Raw genomic sequence first — 17,741 nt, 5'->3', positions numbered from 1 at the left:
TATGTATCTAGTTTCTCAAATATTTTTGGACTAATTTTTATATCTTACTGGTTCCTTCACTAATTAATGAGTTGAAGAAAATCTCTAAACATATCCATTTTTTGCATGAGTCATAATTTTGCCTTTTTGAAAATTATATCTAAAGTATGAATTTTAACATTTGTATTTATAGATGATAGTGGGTTATATGGGTTTTTTTTTTAAATCTTTAAAAGTTTTAATCGCTGAATTTGACTAGATTTTTTTCTAAAATACACAACGTTTATCGGAAGTATTATGAGTTTGCAAAGAACCTTAACTTGAAATAAGAGAAACTTAAATGCTAGTATAGGAGAACAAGTTACACTATAAACTCTCGTAACAGTACTGAGATCAAAGGTCCCAGTTATGACTGAAGGTTTTAAGAATCTCCTATCAGAGCAGAAACTAGAGTACACACACACACACACACACACACACACACACACACACAGAGTTAGTGACTGATGAGTCAGCAGAATTGGAATCATGTGTGCAGAGCAGCATGTCTGAACCGCCTAACAAGTACTTCAGTGTCAGAGGATCTAAGAGTGCAGCTCTGGCAGGCCCCAGGATGAAGGCAATCGCTCTCCCTACCGCTTTACTTGGTATGTTGTCCTTTCTCTAGTCTCTTCCACTTATTACAGTAGAAAAGAGCAAGCATGACTGTGCCTGATAAACCTTCAAGGGGTGTGTTACCAACTTTATAAATGGAAAAGTCACACAAAAATATGGATGCAGCCTACATCTCACTGTTGGGTCCAGACTTTGGGAAAAAAAACAAAAGGAAAAAAGAATTAAAATGCTTCGTCATAGAACTCAAGGCCCTGCACCAGCTAGTTGTCCATCTCAGGCCCACCTTCTTAACCTTTTTCCTTATGGCTCTCCTCTGGACTCTGCTGCTGTCAGCTCAATGCCACTTTGAATGCCCACAATGGTCCCAGCCCCCAGCTCTTTTCATGGTAGCTTCTTCTCATCCTTGACCTATTCAAGCAAATGGTGCTTCTCCATAAGCTCTTAACTGAGCAAAAGCACCTCTCTCCTCACACTCCGTCTTCATAATGTGTCTTTAAGTGTCTGTGAGACCAGGCAGTGGTAGCACGCCTTTAATCCCAGAACTTGGGAGGCAGAGGCATTTCTGAGTTTGAGGCCAGCCTGGTCTACAGAGTGAGTTCCAGGACAGAGAAACCCTGTCTTGAAGAAAAAAAAAATTAACTGTCTGTGAACAAACAGGGAGAGGCTATTTGGGGTGGGGTCCTTGTTTGTCCTATACATTATTGTTTCCTAGATTACAAAACAATATACCAAGAACACTGAGCCCCCAACAAGTTTATTTTTACAAAAAAAGTACTAAAATAAAGGCCTGGTTGACAGCTTAGGTTGGGAAGGAAATGTGGTTTCTAACAAAACTTGGCCCTAACAGGCAACAGCTACGTAGCCTTGAGCACACTCTACCTTCCAAGGGGGTTAAGAGTAACAAGAAACTGCTGAGAGCAAATATGACGTGTTTGTTTCTTATATTTTCTCATCTGTCTAATAAAGATCCACGCAGGCCTTTAACCTAGCGGCTCCCAACCTGTGGGTCACCATCCCTTTGGCAAGCTTCTATCTCAAAAAAAAAAAAAAAAAGTTTCCTAACAGTAGCAAAATTACAGTTGTGAAGTAGCAATGAAAATAATTCTATGGTTGGGGGGGAGGGGTCACCACAGCATGAGAAACTGTAAAATGGTCTCAGCATTAGGAAAGTTGAGAACCACTGCTTTAACCTGAGTGCCCCTATCACTATCTATATGAGATTATCTTCAAGGTCATTAAAATACCAAATCATATGCACTTTACCTGAACTTCCCTTACCCATTCTTCATTACTGCCTCCCACCTTCCAATCTAAGTAGTCACCCTCAAACCAAATAAGACTCGGTATGTTTTACCACATAATTGCTGCTCAGGTTGCTGCTTCAAAGCCTGAGCCTACTGCTGTTTCAGCGTTCAGTCCAAATATTTTGCCTCAAACTGGTAGGATCAAGTCCACAACTGCCATAGGCTTCAAATTATAGAAGTCCCCAAGTCTACCGTTATCTGCGTTCAGACGAGATATATACATATACACTTAAAGACTCTGGTCTACTACATTAGGTGGAGAGTAGAGAGACTGCAGCAGATGAACAGAGGTTTGTTTTGGACAGTTCTATGAGGAACAGACATTTGAGTTCAAATCTGATGGACATGAAGGAGCTAGGGGTAGTGACTGAGTAGTGGCTTAACCTTTCTGAGCCTGCTTCCTTCTCTGAAAATGGAGAGAAAAGAATCAACCATGCAAACACTATTCTGGGACAACTGAATACACTTAAACTTAATAATAAAGTGACAAATTATTTGAATGCTATACCTAGTTTCCATCCTATTTGAGGATCACATGCATCCTTTTGACTCAGAACCTTCAAATGTTTGAAAGTCTCTAACCTACCATTACCTTGAGGTTTTTCTATCCATAAAAACTAGACTCATTACCTTTCCATCCCTGCCTCTTCGCCGTTACTTAAAAGTGTGCTTCTGTAAAACTTCCTGAGGAACTGAACTTGACTGCAAACCTAAGTGGAACCATGAAAGCTAAAATGACACGGAAGATATTTGGGAGAGCCTTTCCAAGAAAATGACTTTAGCCAGTCGCTCCTGGAGCCTTCGTTACACTGGGCTACAAGGATGAACTTGGGAGTTAGCCGGTATAAAATTACCGGAACAAAATGTCATTGTGCACCAGTAGGAAACTTTACAGATTTCTGAGACAGCCGCGTCTACACGCGATACTGTTTCAAAGGAGCCTGTGCCCCAAGGGAGGAAAAATAAATAACAAACACTAGATGGTGAAGAGATTGAGGAGATAATGGAAGCTGACACAAACCAACCCAACGCCCCTCACTGAGCAACTAGAGCCCCAGCGAGCGGCAAATGGACGGCCAGTCGCGGAGAGTGGAAACCCAGCCTTCAGGATAAGTGAGACGCTAACCGCGGAAGCCGCGCATCCTCGGCCACCGAGCCCTGGCCCAGGCCCTCACAACCACGCTGACCCCAGTACCTGCGGGGTCCAGCGCCATCTCGGAGGGCGGAGAAGCAGCAAGCCACTCACAGGCTACGTGGCCGAGAGGGGGAGGAGCCTGAACTGAGCTGCGCACGCAGCCTCTCGCCCGCCCGCAGCTCTCGCAGGAGAGCTAGAGCAAGACCTAGGAGGTGAGAACAGGCCACGCCCCCGTCCCGTTCCTACTTCCGGTTTGTTCTACGCCTGCGCCTGACTGCTCTCTCCCGGAATCCCTCTGTAGAGTGGGCGGGTTTCTCAGGGAAGGGCCCGGGGGCGTGGCCACGCATGCGCCCCCAAGAGACTGCTTCCTGTGCACCGCTAGACATTTCAAAGAAACACGTGGGGTTTGAGGTTTGGGCTTCTTATCTCAAAGGTACTGAAAGTCCCGGTCATTTAGTCATTTGTCCTTCTGTTTCTGTTGGGTTTCAGCCTCAGTCTTGAGTGCCAAGAGGAAAAGTAATGAAAATAAAGCCCTTATTCTCAACGCGCTGTTACTGAGAGAAAAGCCAACTGCAGGAGTCCTGCACAGGAGACCCCTGTTTTGTGAACATCCCCTGGCCGTCCAGTCCAGTCTGGGTGATGTTACGGATCTTGACACTCCTTGAAAGCTGTAATTTGTTGCTGACATAAGGGAAAGGAACAGTTGCCCAAAGGTAACTTTCTGGGTGGCACTCAGGCCTGTTTCCGCTCACTGATGGGCCTTCAGTTCTGAGTCTTCACCAGATCTCCATTAACGAGCTCGAGCCTGCAAAGGGTGAGTGAGGCCAGGGGCAGATGTTTGGGAAAACATGGAGCAGCTGCCTCTTTCCCTGCGAGGGATTTAAGGCTTTCAAACCGATCCTCTGCCCACCTACCTGCAGACCTCCTTCCCTGCTGCTGAGTCCGCCTGGTCAGTTGGCAGAAAAGATATCACAGTTGAACAGGCCTGGGAAAGTGAGTCTCTGCTCAGCAGGGCTCCCATTTAAGGGCCTATTTGGACAGAACGCTGTCATTACAGCTGTACGCTGAGGTGCCAAGGTGGAGAATTAAACCTTCACTCAGCCGGGCAGGAAGTCGGTTCCTTTACTTGTATGTTTTATAAATGTGCTGACCTATGGGCATCCTTTTTATTTTGCTGGAAATGAATGATTTGTTGGATTAGGCAGATACTCATTTAGCCCAAGCTGACCACTGGATGTGTGTACAGAGGCACCGGAAGATTTTAGAGAGAGTGAGATGAGTTATAAACACAGAAGTCAGGCACTCAGCATTCAAGTAATCAAATTACATATGCAAAACATACCTTGATAAAGGGAGTGAATTCAGTCAGCTTTAGTAAGAACTATGTATGCTCTCTTCGGTTTCATTTCCACGGTCATGGTACTTAGATGCCTTTCTCATAATAAATGGAATGCTTTGGGGAAAACATTTACAATATTTACAAGTCATTACAGTACAAATTAACTCTTAAATACAATACACACCATTCTTTTTTTTTAAAAAAGATTTATTTATTGTTATACGTAAGCATACTGTAGCTGTCTTCAGACACACCAGAAGAGGACATCAGACCTCATTAAGGATGGTTGTGAGCCACCATGTGGTTGCTGGCATTCGAACTCAGGACCTTCAGAAGAGCACTCAGTGCTCTTACCCACTGAGCCATTTCACCAGCCCAATATATATTTTTAAGAATTAAGTCTTAGGAAATTGTTGGGTTCAGGGTGGAAGCCGAGAAAACTCCCTTTAGAAACAGAAGCTTAAAAAATGGAAGCTTTGCCAGGCCGTGGTGGCGCACGCCTTTAGTCCCAGCACTTGGGAGGCAGAGGCAGGCAGAATTCTGAGTTCAAGGCCAGCCTGGTCTACAGAGTGAGTTCCAGAACACCCAGGGCTATACAGAGAAACCCTATATGGGAAAAAAAGAGAGAGAGAGAGAGAGAGGGAGAGAGAATAAAAAGAAAGAAGAAAGCTTTATTTTCTGAGCACTAAGAGAGACAGCCAGTTCGGGATCTGAACCGAGTCCCCAAAAGGAGGTTGTACATTTTTATAGGATGGGAACATAAAGTGAGGGAGGGAGCTGCAGGGTAATCCAATTGTATTTTGACATTATGGCTTAAATAAGGGGGTACCCATTGGAGACTGGGCCATATCCAAGGCACCTAGCTCCAGGGTCCTTAATTCCTTCTCCTAGACTCTAGGTCCTGAGATGAGAGTGGTAAGGGGGACTAAGGAATGGGTCAGCTGCACGTGAACTTGTTTAACCGCAAGGTGGAGAAGTTACCCTTGAGACAGACGGCTGGACTCAGACAACCTTTTACAACAGAAGCTATTTAGCTATCGGGAAGTCCTCAGATTCCCCTAGACGTTGGTATCTTGAATTTAGTTTTTCTCTATGACTAAATAGAGTCTGAAAACAAAGTGGTAGTACTTGGAATAAGTTTCTTTTGCTCATTCCCAGCAGAAATAAGTTGGCAACTCAAAACAAGAAAGTTTCCAACTTATGGTGGATAATTTCTTGGACAGTAAGACCATCCTAGACATCTGCTGTATTTCTGCAGCATCTACAAATATGGTCCTTAAGGCTAAAACGTGTCTGGTACCCAAAAGGCCCATGGTAACCTCTCAGGAGGGATGGAGTGCCAGGTAGTTTGGGGGAGTCATGAAAGACAAGTTAAAATTGTGCTTGGCTTAAAAAGACACTAGCCTGGGTACCAAAGAAGAAGGTTAAGTCATCCCAGTACAAAAATTGGGGCAAAGGCATTAGAGATTTGAAGGACATCTAGAACACGGGAGCAGTCAGTAGCTGTGCTGGTTTGAGATTGTCAACTTGACACATTCCTAGTCACATCTGAGAGGAGAGAACAATAATTGAAGAAATGCTTCCAGAAGACTGAACTGTAGTCTAGTCTTTAGAACATTTTCTTGATTAACAATTGGTATGAGAGGGCTCAGCCCCCTGGAAAGCAATGTCATTGGTGGTAAGAAAGCAGACTGAGCAAGCAGTGTTCTTCCACAGCTTCCGGATCAGTGTCTGCCTCCGGGTGGGTTCCTGCCTTGAGATCCTGCCCGACCTCTCTCAGTGATGGAGTGTGGCCTAAGAGCTGTGTGGTAAAATCACCCCTTTCCTTCCCGAGTTGCTTCTGGTTATGGTGTTTTATCATAGCAATCGAAACCCTAGATAAGACAGAGGCCAGGGAATGGGGTTCTGTGAGCAAGTTCACATGTGTGGGAATTCAAAGGCAGAAATGGAGCAGGAGGGCCTCCAAACCCACTGAAGAACTTGCAAAGCTTACGTAGTTAGGAAATCATACTAGAAGAACCCAGAGGCTTATAACTTAAACATGAGGCCCAAGGGTGTATGAATTCATCATAAGCAGTCTAGAACTTAGGCAATATTTGAAAGCTAAAAATAGAAAAACATCATTGGAGTCAGTTTTTCCTGAAGATTATTTCATATGCTTTTTTTTTTTTTTTTTTTTCTTTTTTTTTTTTTTTTTTTTCTCGAGACAGGATTTCTCTGCTGTCCTGTCTGTAGACCAGGCTGGCCTTGAACTCAAAAATCCACCTGCCTCTGCCTCCCAAGTGCTGGGATTAAAGGCATGTGCCACCACCACCCGTTTCATATACTTTTCAATGTGTATGTGTGTGTGTGTACATGCACACGCACACGCACACATGCGCACACACCCTAGATAATAAGTGTATCTTGCTAGGTTGAGTCACTAATGCAGTTCACAGGCTCAGACCTGGGAACCCTTTTCCCCCTCAGGCAGCCAGCTTAGCACCTGCAGCACTGTGAGCTGGCTGGGAAGCAGCTTGCCAGGTCAGAGCCAGCTTGATCTCTCCAACTTTCATGGGCACAGTCCATGGTATCTTCAGCAATAGGCTTTACCCTCAAGTTCTGGTGTGTCACTAACTATAATGTTGACAGCCTGTACTGTTTTTTTTGGGGGAGGTGTTCTTGTGAACCACCCCCGCCCCAGCAACAACTTGAAGGGATGTATGTATCCCATACTTGGGTCTGAACTTTTTGTTTTACTATGGTGTCTAGGAGGAGCAGCAGCATCCTGTGTAGAATAATAATTTCAATTAAACTATCCTAAAATATGTATTACAAAGCTTATAAAGTAGGTTTCCACATTGCTCAGCAATTTCTGTTACTTTAACTTATATGTCATAGTTTATCTGTTCATTCATCTGGTAAAATGGGTAAGAGTCTCTGTTTAGCCTAGAAAATTGAAACATACCACAGAAAGGGCACGCAGCTAGTAAGAGAGATCTTGCAGCTACACAGGGTTACCTGGACAGAGCTCAACTCATTCCTTCTCAGAAATTGTTTAATATATGTGTTACTCATATATGTACAGATGCACACACACACATATAATATAAACAAACTTTTGTACAGGTAAATGAGTTGTTATACATGGATATGCCATTGTGTATTAATGGTCTAGATGATTCCATGATTTAAATTCCTAATAAAATCCCACATAGAAGTGACTATGTCACTACTAACTTCTCTGAGTATTAGTTAGGTTTGGCTGTCTTGGATCCTAGTGCAATCATACAGGAACGCTTTTGGGACTGGCTTCTTTTGCCCAGTGTCAGAGTTGTGAGATTCACCTCTATTTCTCTAACTTCCAATGTGGCATTTGACAGTGATTTGTGCTCAGTTTCCTAACCTGCAAACTTAAAACACAAGGCTACATGGGTCATCTGAGCCTTATAGACGACCCATTAGAAGTCCTGACAGTTGTATCTGGGTCTCATCATCCTACTCGAAAGTTAGAGCAGTTGTTACCATGAAATGTATCTTTTATGTCTTCTATTTTTCCATTTGGAAAACTATTCTTCTGAACTACTGTTCTACTGTGTATACCAGCCCTTCTAAATTTAATTACTCAGCATTAGCCTGCCTCAGGACTAAAATCTACACACTAATATGTTTAACTCAGTACTCTGTGTAACATGCTTCAAGTGGACAGAGGAGATCTAGCAGTGTGCCCTCTCACTTCAAGTGAGGCGGCAGGCAGGATGTCCGGGGCATGGGTGGGAGTGGGGGGGACAGTGACAAAGTCACCTCTCACTTTGGAAGGAAGCTTCCTGGGCTCATCTTTGTTTGTCTTCTGCTTTGTTTTCTGGGTTGCCTTCTTTGAAACAGACCACAGTTTTCTCTTGGGTCAAAGATTTCAGTTCATTTTTTTTAAGAAGAGGAGAGGAGCCTGGTGTGGTGGTGCGCGTCTTTAATCCCAGAACCCAGGAGGAAGAGTCGGGTGGATCTTTGTGAGTTCTAGGCCAGAAAGAGCTACAGAGCGAGCTCCAGTCCAGCCAGGGCTACATAGCGAGACCCTATCTCAGAAGAAAGGGTGATGGGTGTAGATTTAGCTCAGCAGCTAAGAGCATATGCTGTCCTGGCAAAGGACCCAAATACACTCCCAGCACCCACGTCTTGCAGCTCACAACTGCCTGTAACTGTAGCATCAGGGGAGCTGATGCCCCTTCCCAGCCTGCCCTGGGGCAGCTGCTGACGTGTGCATGCACCCTCACACACAGACACATAATTTAAAATAGAAAAATACACCTTTAGAAGTAATAATACTGGGGCTAGGGATGTGAATCAGAGGCAGAGAACTTTAACAGTACTCACTAGGCTCTGGACTCACTCTCCAGAGTCTCAAGAAATAATAAAAATGATGATAGTCTATTATGCTGTAACATGAGTCTTCCTGGAGTTTTCCTCACACAGACAAAGGTCCTTTGAAAACTTTCTCATAGGAGCTAAGAAGCCTGGCAAACAAAGAACAGTAATGCCTTTTGTTTTCCTCTGACTCTGACCCATCGGTGCATACTACCTCAGTGGCCGGCCGCACTGAAAATACCTCACCTCACGGGAGTTTGGTTCATGTAGAGAAGATGAACCTAATGAGCTATACCGAATATCCTTTCACTGTTACTGTGAAAAAGGACGGATGACCTGAGTTCAACATCTGCTTCTCCCACAAATCAGAGGGCTTCTTCCCCTGCCCCACCTCCAGGCCAAGCACTGCCCTGAGTCCTGGGAAAGTAGCAATAAATAAGAAGATGCCCTAAGGGTATCTATTGTTCTCAAATAGTCATAGAGACAAATATGCAAACAAATAGTCAGAACATGATAGAAGATGGCATGGGAGCCCTAAAAGGGAAGAAATTAATTTAACTTTAAGATCTACTTTAAATATAAACATCTATCCAAAACCTCTTAAAGAACAATTAGGCATTGAACAAGAAAAGTAAACATGGAATCCAGGTTTGCAAACTGTAACTTTCATTTTTTAAAAACCTATTTTTAATGATGATTTTTAAATGCTTTAACCTCCTTTGTAGATCACCCCTCACCAGAGGTAATAGAAAAGAAAGGTTATGGAGGAATTGGACCTGTTTAAAAAGGTTCTTTAGCGAAACTACCATCTATGTTGTCTGGAAATCAACAGTTCAGTTTATGGGTTAGCATCGATAGTCGCCCAATCTACTGGCAAACAAAATCAGCAAAATCAGAAGTCCAGTTCAATAGATTGGGATAGTAAATATGACCAACAGTGATGACACTACCTAACAGAGACAGCCAAGCCTCAGCTTCGACTCAACAAGAAGGACCAACAGAAATGCCAAGAGAAAATTTTGGCTGTGCCTCTCTCAGCAAAGCAAAGATCAGCAAAGACCAACAACCGTTGTATAGCTAGCTAGCTCTCTAAGCAAGCCTAAAATCATACAGAGTTCTTGTCAGTTTATTTAGGTCCAACAAGAAAGCCTAACTGACAGTGTCTTATTCATTAGTCCACATAACCCATGTCCACAGAGCAGACTTCTGTGACCTCCTCCTTTCTGTATGTGATAACAAATCTTTGTTGTCATGCTGACACACTTGGGAAGAAGGAACTTCAACTGAAGAATTTCCTGGGGATATTTTCTTGATTTCTAACTAATGTAGGAGAGCCCAGCCCACTGAGGGTGATACCATCCCTAGGCGGAGAGGCCTGAGCTGTGTAAGATGGTGTGAGCCTGGGAGCACGCCAACACGCAGTATTTTCCTGTAGGTTCTGCTTCCAGTTCTTGCCTTTAGTTCCTGTGTTGACGTCCCTCCATGATGAACTATGACCTCAAATCTGTCTACTAGATCAGATTTCTCACAATCTCAAAATCAAATAAACCCTGCCTGCCTTCATTTGCCTTTGAACATGGTGTTTATCAGAGGAGCAGAACCCGACTGCCCAAGCTCTTGCCTGGCACCCTTCTAGGCTTCGCTGACCTACATGTCTCCGTCTTAAGGTTCAGACTGTGTTCCCCACGCAGGGCCTTCCATCCACTTGTCTCCCTGGCTTCTACGATCTATCAGGACAGGACAAGAACTTTGATCTGATTTGGCTCACTGGTTCTGAATTTTGAGACTAGCCAGGCCCACTAGAACTGTGGCTTATTCTGCTGCGGGGATGGCTCCCCAGCAAACACTTTCCTCCCGGATTCAGTTTATATCCCATCATTCTTCCGTTCATCATCTGACTCGCAGAAGACAAAAAGCCTGACACCATGGTCTATATTTCTGCTTAAGAATGTTTGTTATACACTCTGAAATCATAAAGGGGGGAAAGGTCTAGGCAGAAAAATAAATAAATAAAACTCAAACACAACCCATCTGTGAAATATTGCTAATGACAGCCTCCTTGGCTTACCATTAAGAGGGCAGCACAGACTGGATTTTCAGGGAAGATGAATAACACAACTCTTCCTTAATTATCCCAGAAGTATTCCAATTATAGAAATTGTTAGCCCTGAAAGATTATATATTCTGTTTACATTCAGGGTGAAATATGCCTTGGATTTTCATATTATTTTTACTTTGAAGGTTGGGTTTCAATATAAATGATTGTCTATAGCCCACATAAGCTAAATAGGTTTAAACCAACAAAGAAAACCTGTCAAGTTCTGATAAAACAGATGCAAGTGATAATAGCTATTGCCAGCATGTCGAGCTTCAAATTAAAAGTTTTAATTGTGCTTGCGCCCGGTAAATTGACTTTGAGAGAAATCCCTTACACCTGATAGTGATGGTATTCACATGAACAGAAGTTTGTTGCACTGTCTACTAGATTGGATGTCTCACAATTTGTCATTTCACATACTCACTAACAAACCAGAACATAGCACATGTCCTAATAAACCTTATTCCTGTTGGGCAGTGGTGGTGCACGCCTTTAATCCTAGCACTTGGGAGGCAGAGGCAGGTGGATTCCTGAGTTTGAGGCCAGCCTGGTTTACAGAATACGTTCCAGGACAGCCAGGGCTACACAGAGAAATCCTGTTTCAGAAAACCAAATAAACAAACAAACAAACAAACAAACAAACCTTATTCCTTAAAGCCAATTTTGAAATTTTGACCCATTGGTCCCTTTGTTTTGAAGTTCAACATCATTTCAGTTTTACAAGCACAGCGATGCTGCTTTCCCCCACTGGGAACCAAACAGCTTTTGAGATACTATTTTTTTAATGGGAAAAACTCATACTTTGCTATGTTGTTCTCAGTATTAAAGGAGAAGTTTGGAAATACTAGGCAGCACACGGCTAGCATTTGGTGCCCAGAACATGTTAGATGTTCTGTAGCTGCCTTTGAATCTCTCTAAGTACCTTGGGCTCCTGTGGATTGAACCTTAAGAAACAGAAATGGCCATCACAATCCCTTTAGTCAAGGAAATATTTTTCTCCTTAGAGTGTTCCAAGTAGAACACTAGATGTGGTACATGTCCCATCACATGCAGTCCATGCTCTGGATGGTCTCTGTGGAAGAGCTGGCCAAGTGCACAGCCCCAGGGACTTGCATTTTCCAGCGCAGATCAGACTCAGACTCTCAAGATGGTGCTCACTGTCAAGAGCTCAAGCAGTAGGAAGTCAGACTCACCCCTTGTGAACATGTCTGAGTGCTGAGGTCCTGTTCTTTCCCAGGATCTTCAGCCTCTGTGTAGCACCTGACCCTGTTGTTCACTTTTCCTGTGCTTTTGTTTTGAACCTCACCCCCACCCCTACTTTGGATTAGACTGAAATCATACTCACTTATGTCTCCGACTTATTCATTATTTTCAATTCGACTAGTATTCTTCCAGTTTTAAATCCTTGACCTGAGAACTCAGGTGTCCGGTGTGGTCTTTTTCTTATAGATCCAGTTTCAAGAACACAGCTGCTGCATTTTATGAGTTCTGATTTGTCTCTCAAGTTTCAAGTCTGTATCTCCAGCCTCGTTCTGATACTTGGGGCTGATAAGTAGCTTATTAGATAGTCCGTAGGCCTGAAGGACACGGCTCTCTCTCTCTCTCTCTCTCTCTCTCTCTCTCTCTCCTCTCTCTCTCTCTCTCTCTCTCTCTCTCTCTCTCTCTCTCTCTCTCTCTCTCTCTCTCTCTCTCTCTCTCTCTCTGAATGATCATCCTACATAGCCAAGGACCAGAACTGTAAGGCTCTACTTATTGATCAAGTGAATGAAAGACCAGAGTCATGTCTCTAGCCTTAGAGTCATGACACCATGAACTGCCCAGAGTGTCAGCAAGTGTTCTCTAGACCTGATTCTGGAGTGCTGAATCTTACAAGCTTTCTGTCCACAGCAGGCATTCTGATAAGGAACAGGGGCATAACATTGTCTCCTCTTATAAGAACTGATCCAAATGGCCACAGCAATCACTGAAACAGGTCAACATCCCTTGGGAAAGCTGTTTGTTCTAGAGCCTTAAAAGTAATATAAAGCCTGCCTCAGATCAACACAGTGATCTCTTCAGCCATTGATCATTCTTACCCCTTGAGAGGATGCCCTGCCTCTTCACCAAATGATCCTCTTAGTCTTTGTGCATTCTCAACTCATGAGAGTGTATTCTCCAACAGTGGCATTCACCACCCACTCTTACACATAGTCTGTTTATGCTAATTAATGGTCTCTGTGGTGGCTTTCCGCTCTCCTTCCTCCAGAGGGTGCTCCCTTTATTCTCAGGCTCATTTGAATTGTTTCAATGGAGACCATGAGGACCTAGGAGTTGCAGAGAGAATCCAGACCAAGATGCGCTCTAACAAGACCTTAAACTCAATACACTGGGTAGAGAATTTAATTCCTCTCAGTACTGGAAGAACTTAACTGTTTTGAGTCTAAATCATCTTAGAACCTAAGTCCTCCAGTTAGCTCCCTAAACCATACTGTGTAATTTCTCATAGGACAGATTCTTCCTCCCTACAGTCAGCAACAGTTCAGAGCCTCTCCTCTCACATGCAAGAAGTTTGCAGCAATCAGAAAACGTGACCTTTTCTTAACCTAACAGCAACCAAACTTTTTGCCAGAAATAAGTAATAGCAAAGAATGGACAGTGATTAATCAAGTCATTTATTGCTTTGATAAGATAACCCTAAGGTCGAATGAGGGGTGGGACACGAGCTAGTTTCAGTTAAGTTTAAATCTATAAGTTAGGTGTCTATTAAGTATAAGTTAGATGTATATTAAATATCACTTGGTAAAATGCAGTTTTGGTCTTGGTTTTGATTTTGGAAACAAGGTCTTATCTAGCCCAGGCTGTCCTGCAGATCTATGGAGCCGGAGGGTAACCTTGAACTTCTGTCCCTTCTAGCTTCACCTGCTGGGTTGGGCGATTCCAGGCGCCATCACTGCGCCTGGTTTATCTGGTGCTGGGAATTGAGCGAGGGCTTCCTGTGTGTGAGGAAGTCACTGTATAGCTGCATCTCTGCCCCCCCCCCAGAGATAAATGACTATACTAAGCAACTTTGCATGTTCCCAGACATTTTACCGACGTAAAACATCATTTACAACAAAACATATGATGTCTGATTAATTGTTTTTCATAAATTTTAATGGATTGTTTCATCAAGATGCCAACTGAAAGATCATTATAACATACTTTTTTAAATGCTATATACCTTGTGAATTTTAATGGATTACTTGGGAAAGGATAGATTGCTGTCAGCCATATAATAAAGTTCCTTCTTGCCACAAATGGTTATTTATAGAACCAAAGCTTCTGAAAATCTTCTGAAAAGATTCAATATTGAAATATAACATATTCTCAGTATTTGTTCTAGAAAATACTGATGTTTATTCACAGACACCTAAACTAATGGAGAAAACAAGCAGTGTGAGGGGGAGGGGCTATGCTGAAGCTCTGGCAGTTAGGAGAGCTTTGCTCTCCTCAGAGACCTCTTATATTTGCTTACTAAGTATTTTGAACATATAATCTATCTGCATTTCCCACTGGCTCTATGATAAAGTATGTGGAACAGAAAATGAATGATGTTATTTAATACTTAGATCGTGTGGTTATACAAGACAAAACTCTCAGCATCTATGCATGCTTCTGCTGTGGAAAATAGAGTAGTTAGGAAAAATGATATGTATTATATAATATATAATACACTATGTATTAAGTTAAATATCTTATAAGACAAAGTTTGTGAGAAACATGAATAGAAATACAAATTCAAGGACAAGTGAAGAAACTACTAAAGAAGAACTTTCTCATGTTTGTTCATTTATTGGTTTTTCAGACAGGATTTCACTGTGTAGCCCTGGCTGGCCTGGGACTCACTCTGTAGACCAAACTGGCATCAAGCTCACAGAGATCCACCTACCTCTGGCTCCTGAGTGCTGAAATTAAAGGTGTGTGCCACCTCACTGGGCATGTTCATATTTTTTAAGATGATGATAACAAATATCAACTCTTTCTTATGACTTATATCAATTGGGATGCCTTCACAGCAGAGCACATGTAAAGGAATATTCTATAAGGGTTTTTTTTTTTCCTACACCAGTGCTTACATTATATTTTTCATTTTCAGTTACTTAAACTTTCACCAGATAATTTTGTGCCAACTTAAAAATACATACAAAAATGTATATTTATATTCCCAAATATATATCTGTATTTCAGAAACTTCACCTAGAAGAATTGCTTTAATATGTATGACAGTGAGCAGAAGGGAACAAAGCTAGAAACAAGAGCAGCAGCTAGTTACGTGTGGGGACTGCAGCTGACCAGACCAGAGTAGACCTGTGAAGATGCGCAGAAAGAGGAAATATAATGTACGGGTAGAATTCATCCGGTATTGTAAGACGTTCAATGAGGCCGTGTGAAAGCTGATGCCCAGGCTTCTGCCTGGACACAAGAACAAGTATTCTCTGCTATAGAATGAGACAAATAGACTGGAGTATGAGAGCGGAGCCTAAGGAGGGTGTGTGCCCTCATCTGTCTGTGTCTGTGTGGACACAAAGCAAGAAGAGGTGAGGATGGAAGTTAACTTGGCAGCTTTATTAATAGATCACAGAAGATCTATGGAACCAGATGCAGAGTCTAGGTGAGATAGCCCAAGAAGAGATGCAGAGCCCGGCATGGAACCAGACAAAGATGATGTTTCTGAAAGGAAGTCCTGCACCGAGCCAGCACTGCTGTGAAGTGGAGGAGATGGGAAAGATTTAGGCCTGGGTGGCTACAGTGCAGAAACAGAGGCAGAAGCCATGTTGAAGTAACAGTGAATACAATTTAATAACAACTATAAGGTTGAGTGTGCACCAATATGCAAACTGCTGCAAAGTACTATATCTTCATTCCATACATAGCAAGGAAATATGTGAGGAATTTATTAATCGAATATAGTGTCTTGATGCTTTGAATGACCAATTTTTTTTCCATGAAAGTCTAACTTTGTCTGTAAGCGCACCACAGCATTAGTAATAGTGTCAGGCCGGGCAGTCTCCCCTGCTGTCCTCTGAGAGGCCAAACAAGCGGCTGACAGAGACAGACACAGATACTTACACCCAACCAGTGGACTGAAGTTGGGGACCCCTGTGGTTGAATTAGGGAAAGACTAGAAGAAGCTGAGGAGGAGGGTGACCCCAAAGGAAGACCGGAAGGCTCAACTAACCCAGACCCCTGAAATCTTCCAGACACTGAGCCACCAGCCAGGCAGCATCCACAGGCTGGTCCAAGGCCCCTGACATATATACAGCAGAGGACAGTCTGGTCTGGCCTCAGTGGGATAACACACACCTAACCCTCAGGAGACTTGGAGGCCAGGGAGTGGGGCCTTGGAAACCAGGGAGAGGAGGAATAGGAATTTTAACAAAAAGTATAAGTTTGTAGTAACTAACTATACTTACTCAGTAAATGAAAATGCCTACTTAGTATAAAGAAAGCATTGCAGAAAAAGATAATGAAACATTCATGAAGTTGGATTTCAGAGCATTGTGGGGGAGTTAAAACATCCTTGAAATACACTACTGGAGGCCAAAGGTGTATGTGCCATTAACAGACATTTGTTCCCCTTTAAGAAACAAATATGGGTAAATATTTTTATTCTAGAAGCTTCTGTTTTATCTGCTGCTTGATTCTTTTTTCTTGTTGTTTGTTTGCTTGCTTGCTTGTTTGTTTTCTGAGGCAGGGTCTCAGATAGCCCAGGCTGCCCTCCAACTTGCTACATAGCCGAGATGCCTTGAACCTCCTGCTGCTCTTGCCCCTGCCTTTGGGAATATGCTGGCACGTGCAGCCCTCCTTAAGGGAAACTGGCCAGAGGCTGCAGAGACTGGATCTGCTTTCCTCCAATGACATCAGCACTTTTCCCACCAATCATTTATTTAAGAGAAAAACACACAGCTACTTTTTTTAAATTACAAAATCATGAAGATAGTGGCCTGCCCCCATTTTGGATTTTTGCACATCAGATAATCTACAGAAGACTTGCCACACTAGACAGTGTATTGACTTTCCTATTCAGATCAGTTTGTACATGGGACTGAGGAAGTCCAGAGGGAACGCTAACTGGCTATTCACTCGAATATGATTCTCCTTTCTTGGCTTCTCCTTGCTTGTGGTCTTGAACTGTACCCCATCTCTCCCTTCTTAACCTCTTGAGTGTAAAATGCATAATTAGAGGGGAGTCTGAAATCACCTTCATTCTCTTTGGAGGAGTTGTGTAATTAAAAAGTTGAGAATCTGCTCAGATGTTTGAGGAGCATGGATTATACTGAACAATCCACCCTTAAAAATTAAATAGAATGTTATAATCATAAATAGCTCTGCCTTGCAGTCATCTCTGTAATTCTATCTAACATTCATATTGTCGTTTGATTAGTTAATCATCCATTTTCAAAGGTGTGAATGTGTCTTCACACTTCTGCTAAGACAGTGTTAACTATGAAACTATAGATAGCAATAGAGATTAATTATCCATTGCACAAGTTCCCACGCCTTGTGCTTACCAGATAGAAGAAGAGACTGCACATCTTAACATAGGTGTGATTTCAAAAAATGGGGGAAAATGCTTGGTCAAATGAGTTCAAGGAGTGCTTCAGACCGACGTGCCTTTAAATGTTAACTGCTTTCCCCGTTTAATTCTATTTCATAAAACAATGGAGTAGATCTATGCAAGTCTTCAGCTGTATGTGCATGAATGGAAGAAAACAGTCTATGGACGTATCAGTCTTTCATTGAATTAGAAAACAGAACAGAAACTTGATCGGATTTTAACATTTCTCCTGCATCAGTAGTGCAAAGCCAGAAATTTGGAGCTCACCCTCTGAAATATTAATTAAATAAGCATATGCCTAAAAGTCAGGTAACTCAAAATAACAATCACAATAATTGGGGAGCTTGCAATCA

The 17,741-nt window shown here is 42.6% G+C and overlaps 1 protein-coding gene across 3 annotated transcripts in view; it reads right to left on the bottom strand.

Annotated features, from left to right (window-relative positions):
• Window positions 1-3,254, bottom strand: part of Cmc1 (C-X9-C motif containing 1) — a 61,774-nt gene extending 58,520 nt beyond the window's left edge. The window contains exon 1 of one of the 3 annotated variants that reach the window (XM_052187033.1): window positions 3,025-3,254. In XM_052187033.1, the coding sequence (XP_052042993.1) occupies window positions 3,025-3,112 (88 nt within the window). In that variant the 5' untranslated portion in view covers window positions 3,113-3,254. The remainder of the gene's footprint in view (window positions 1-3,024) is intronic. The other 2 variants (XM_052187035.1, XM_052187034.1) reach the window with 2 other exon arrangements.
• Window positions 3,255-17,741: the final 14,487 nt, after the last annotated feature.

The sequence above is a fragment of the Apodemus sylvaticus genome, chromosome 7, assembly GCF_947179515.1.
Source record: "Apodemus sylvaticus chromosome 7, mApoSyl1.1, whole genome shotgun sequence".
NCBI lineage: Eukaryota > Metazoa > Chordata > Mammalia > Rodentia > Muridae > Apodemus > Apodemus sylvaticus.
This window is presented reverse-complemented; position numbering and strand designations above follow the sequence as displayed.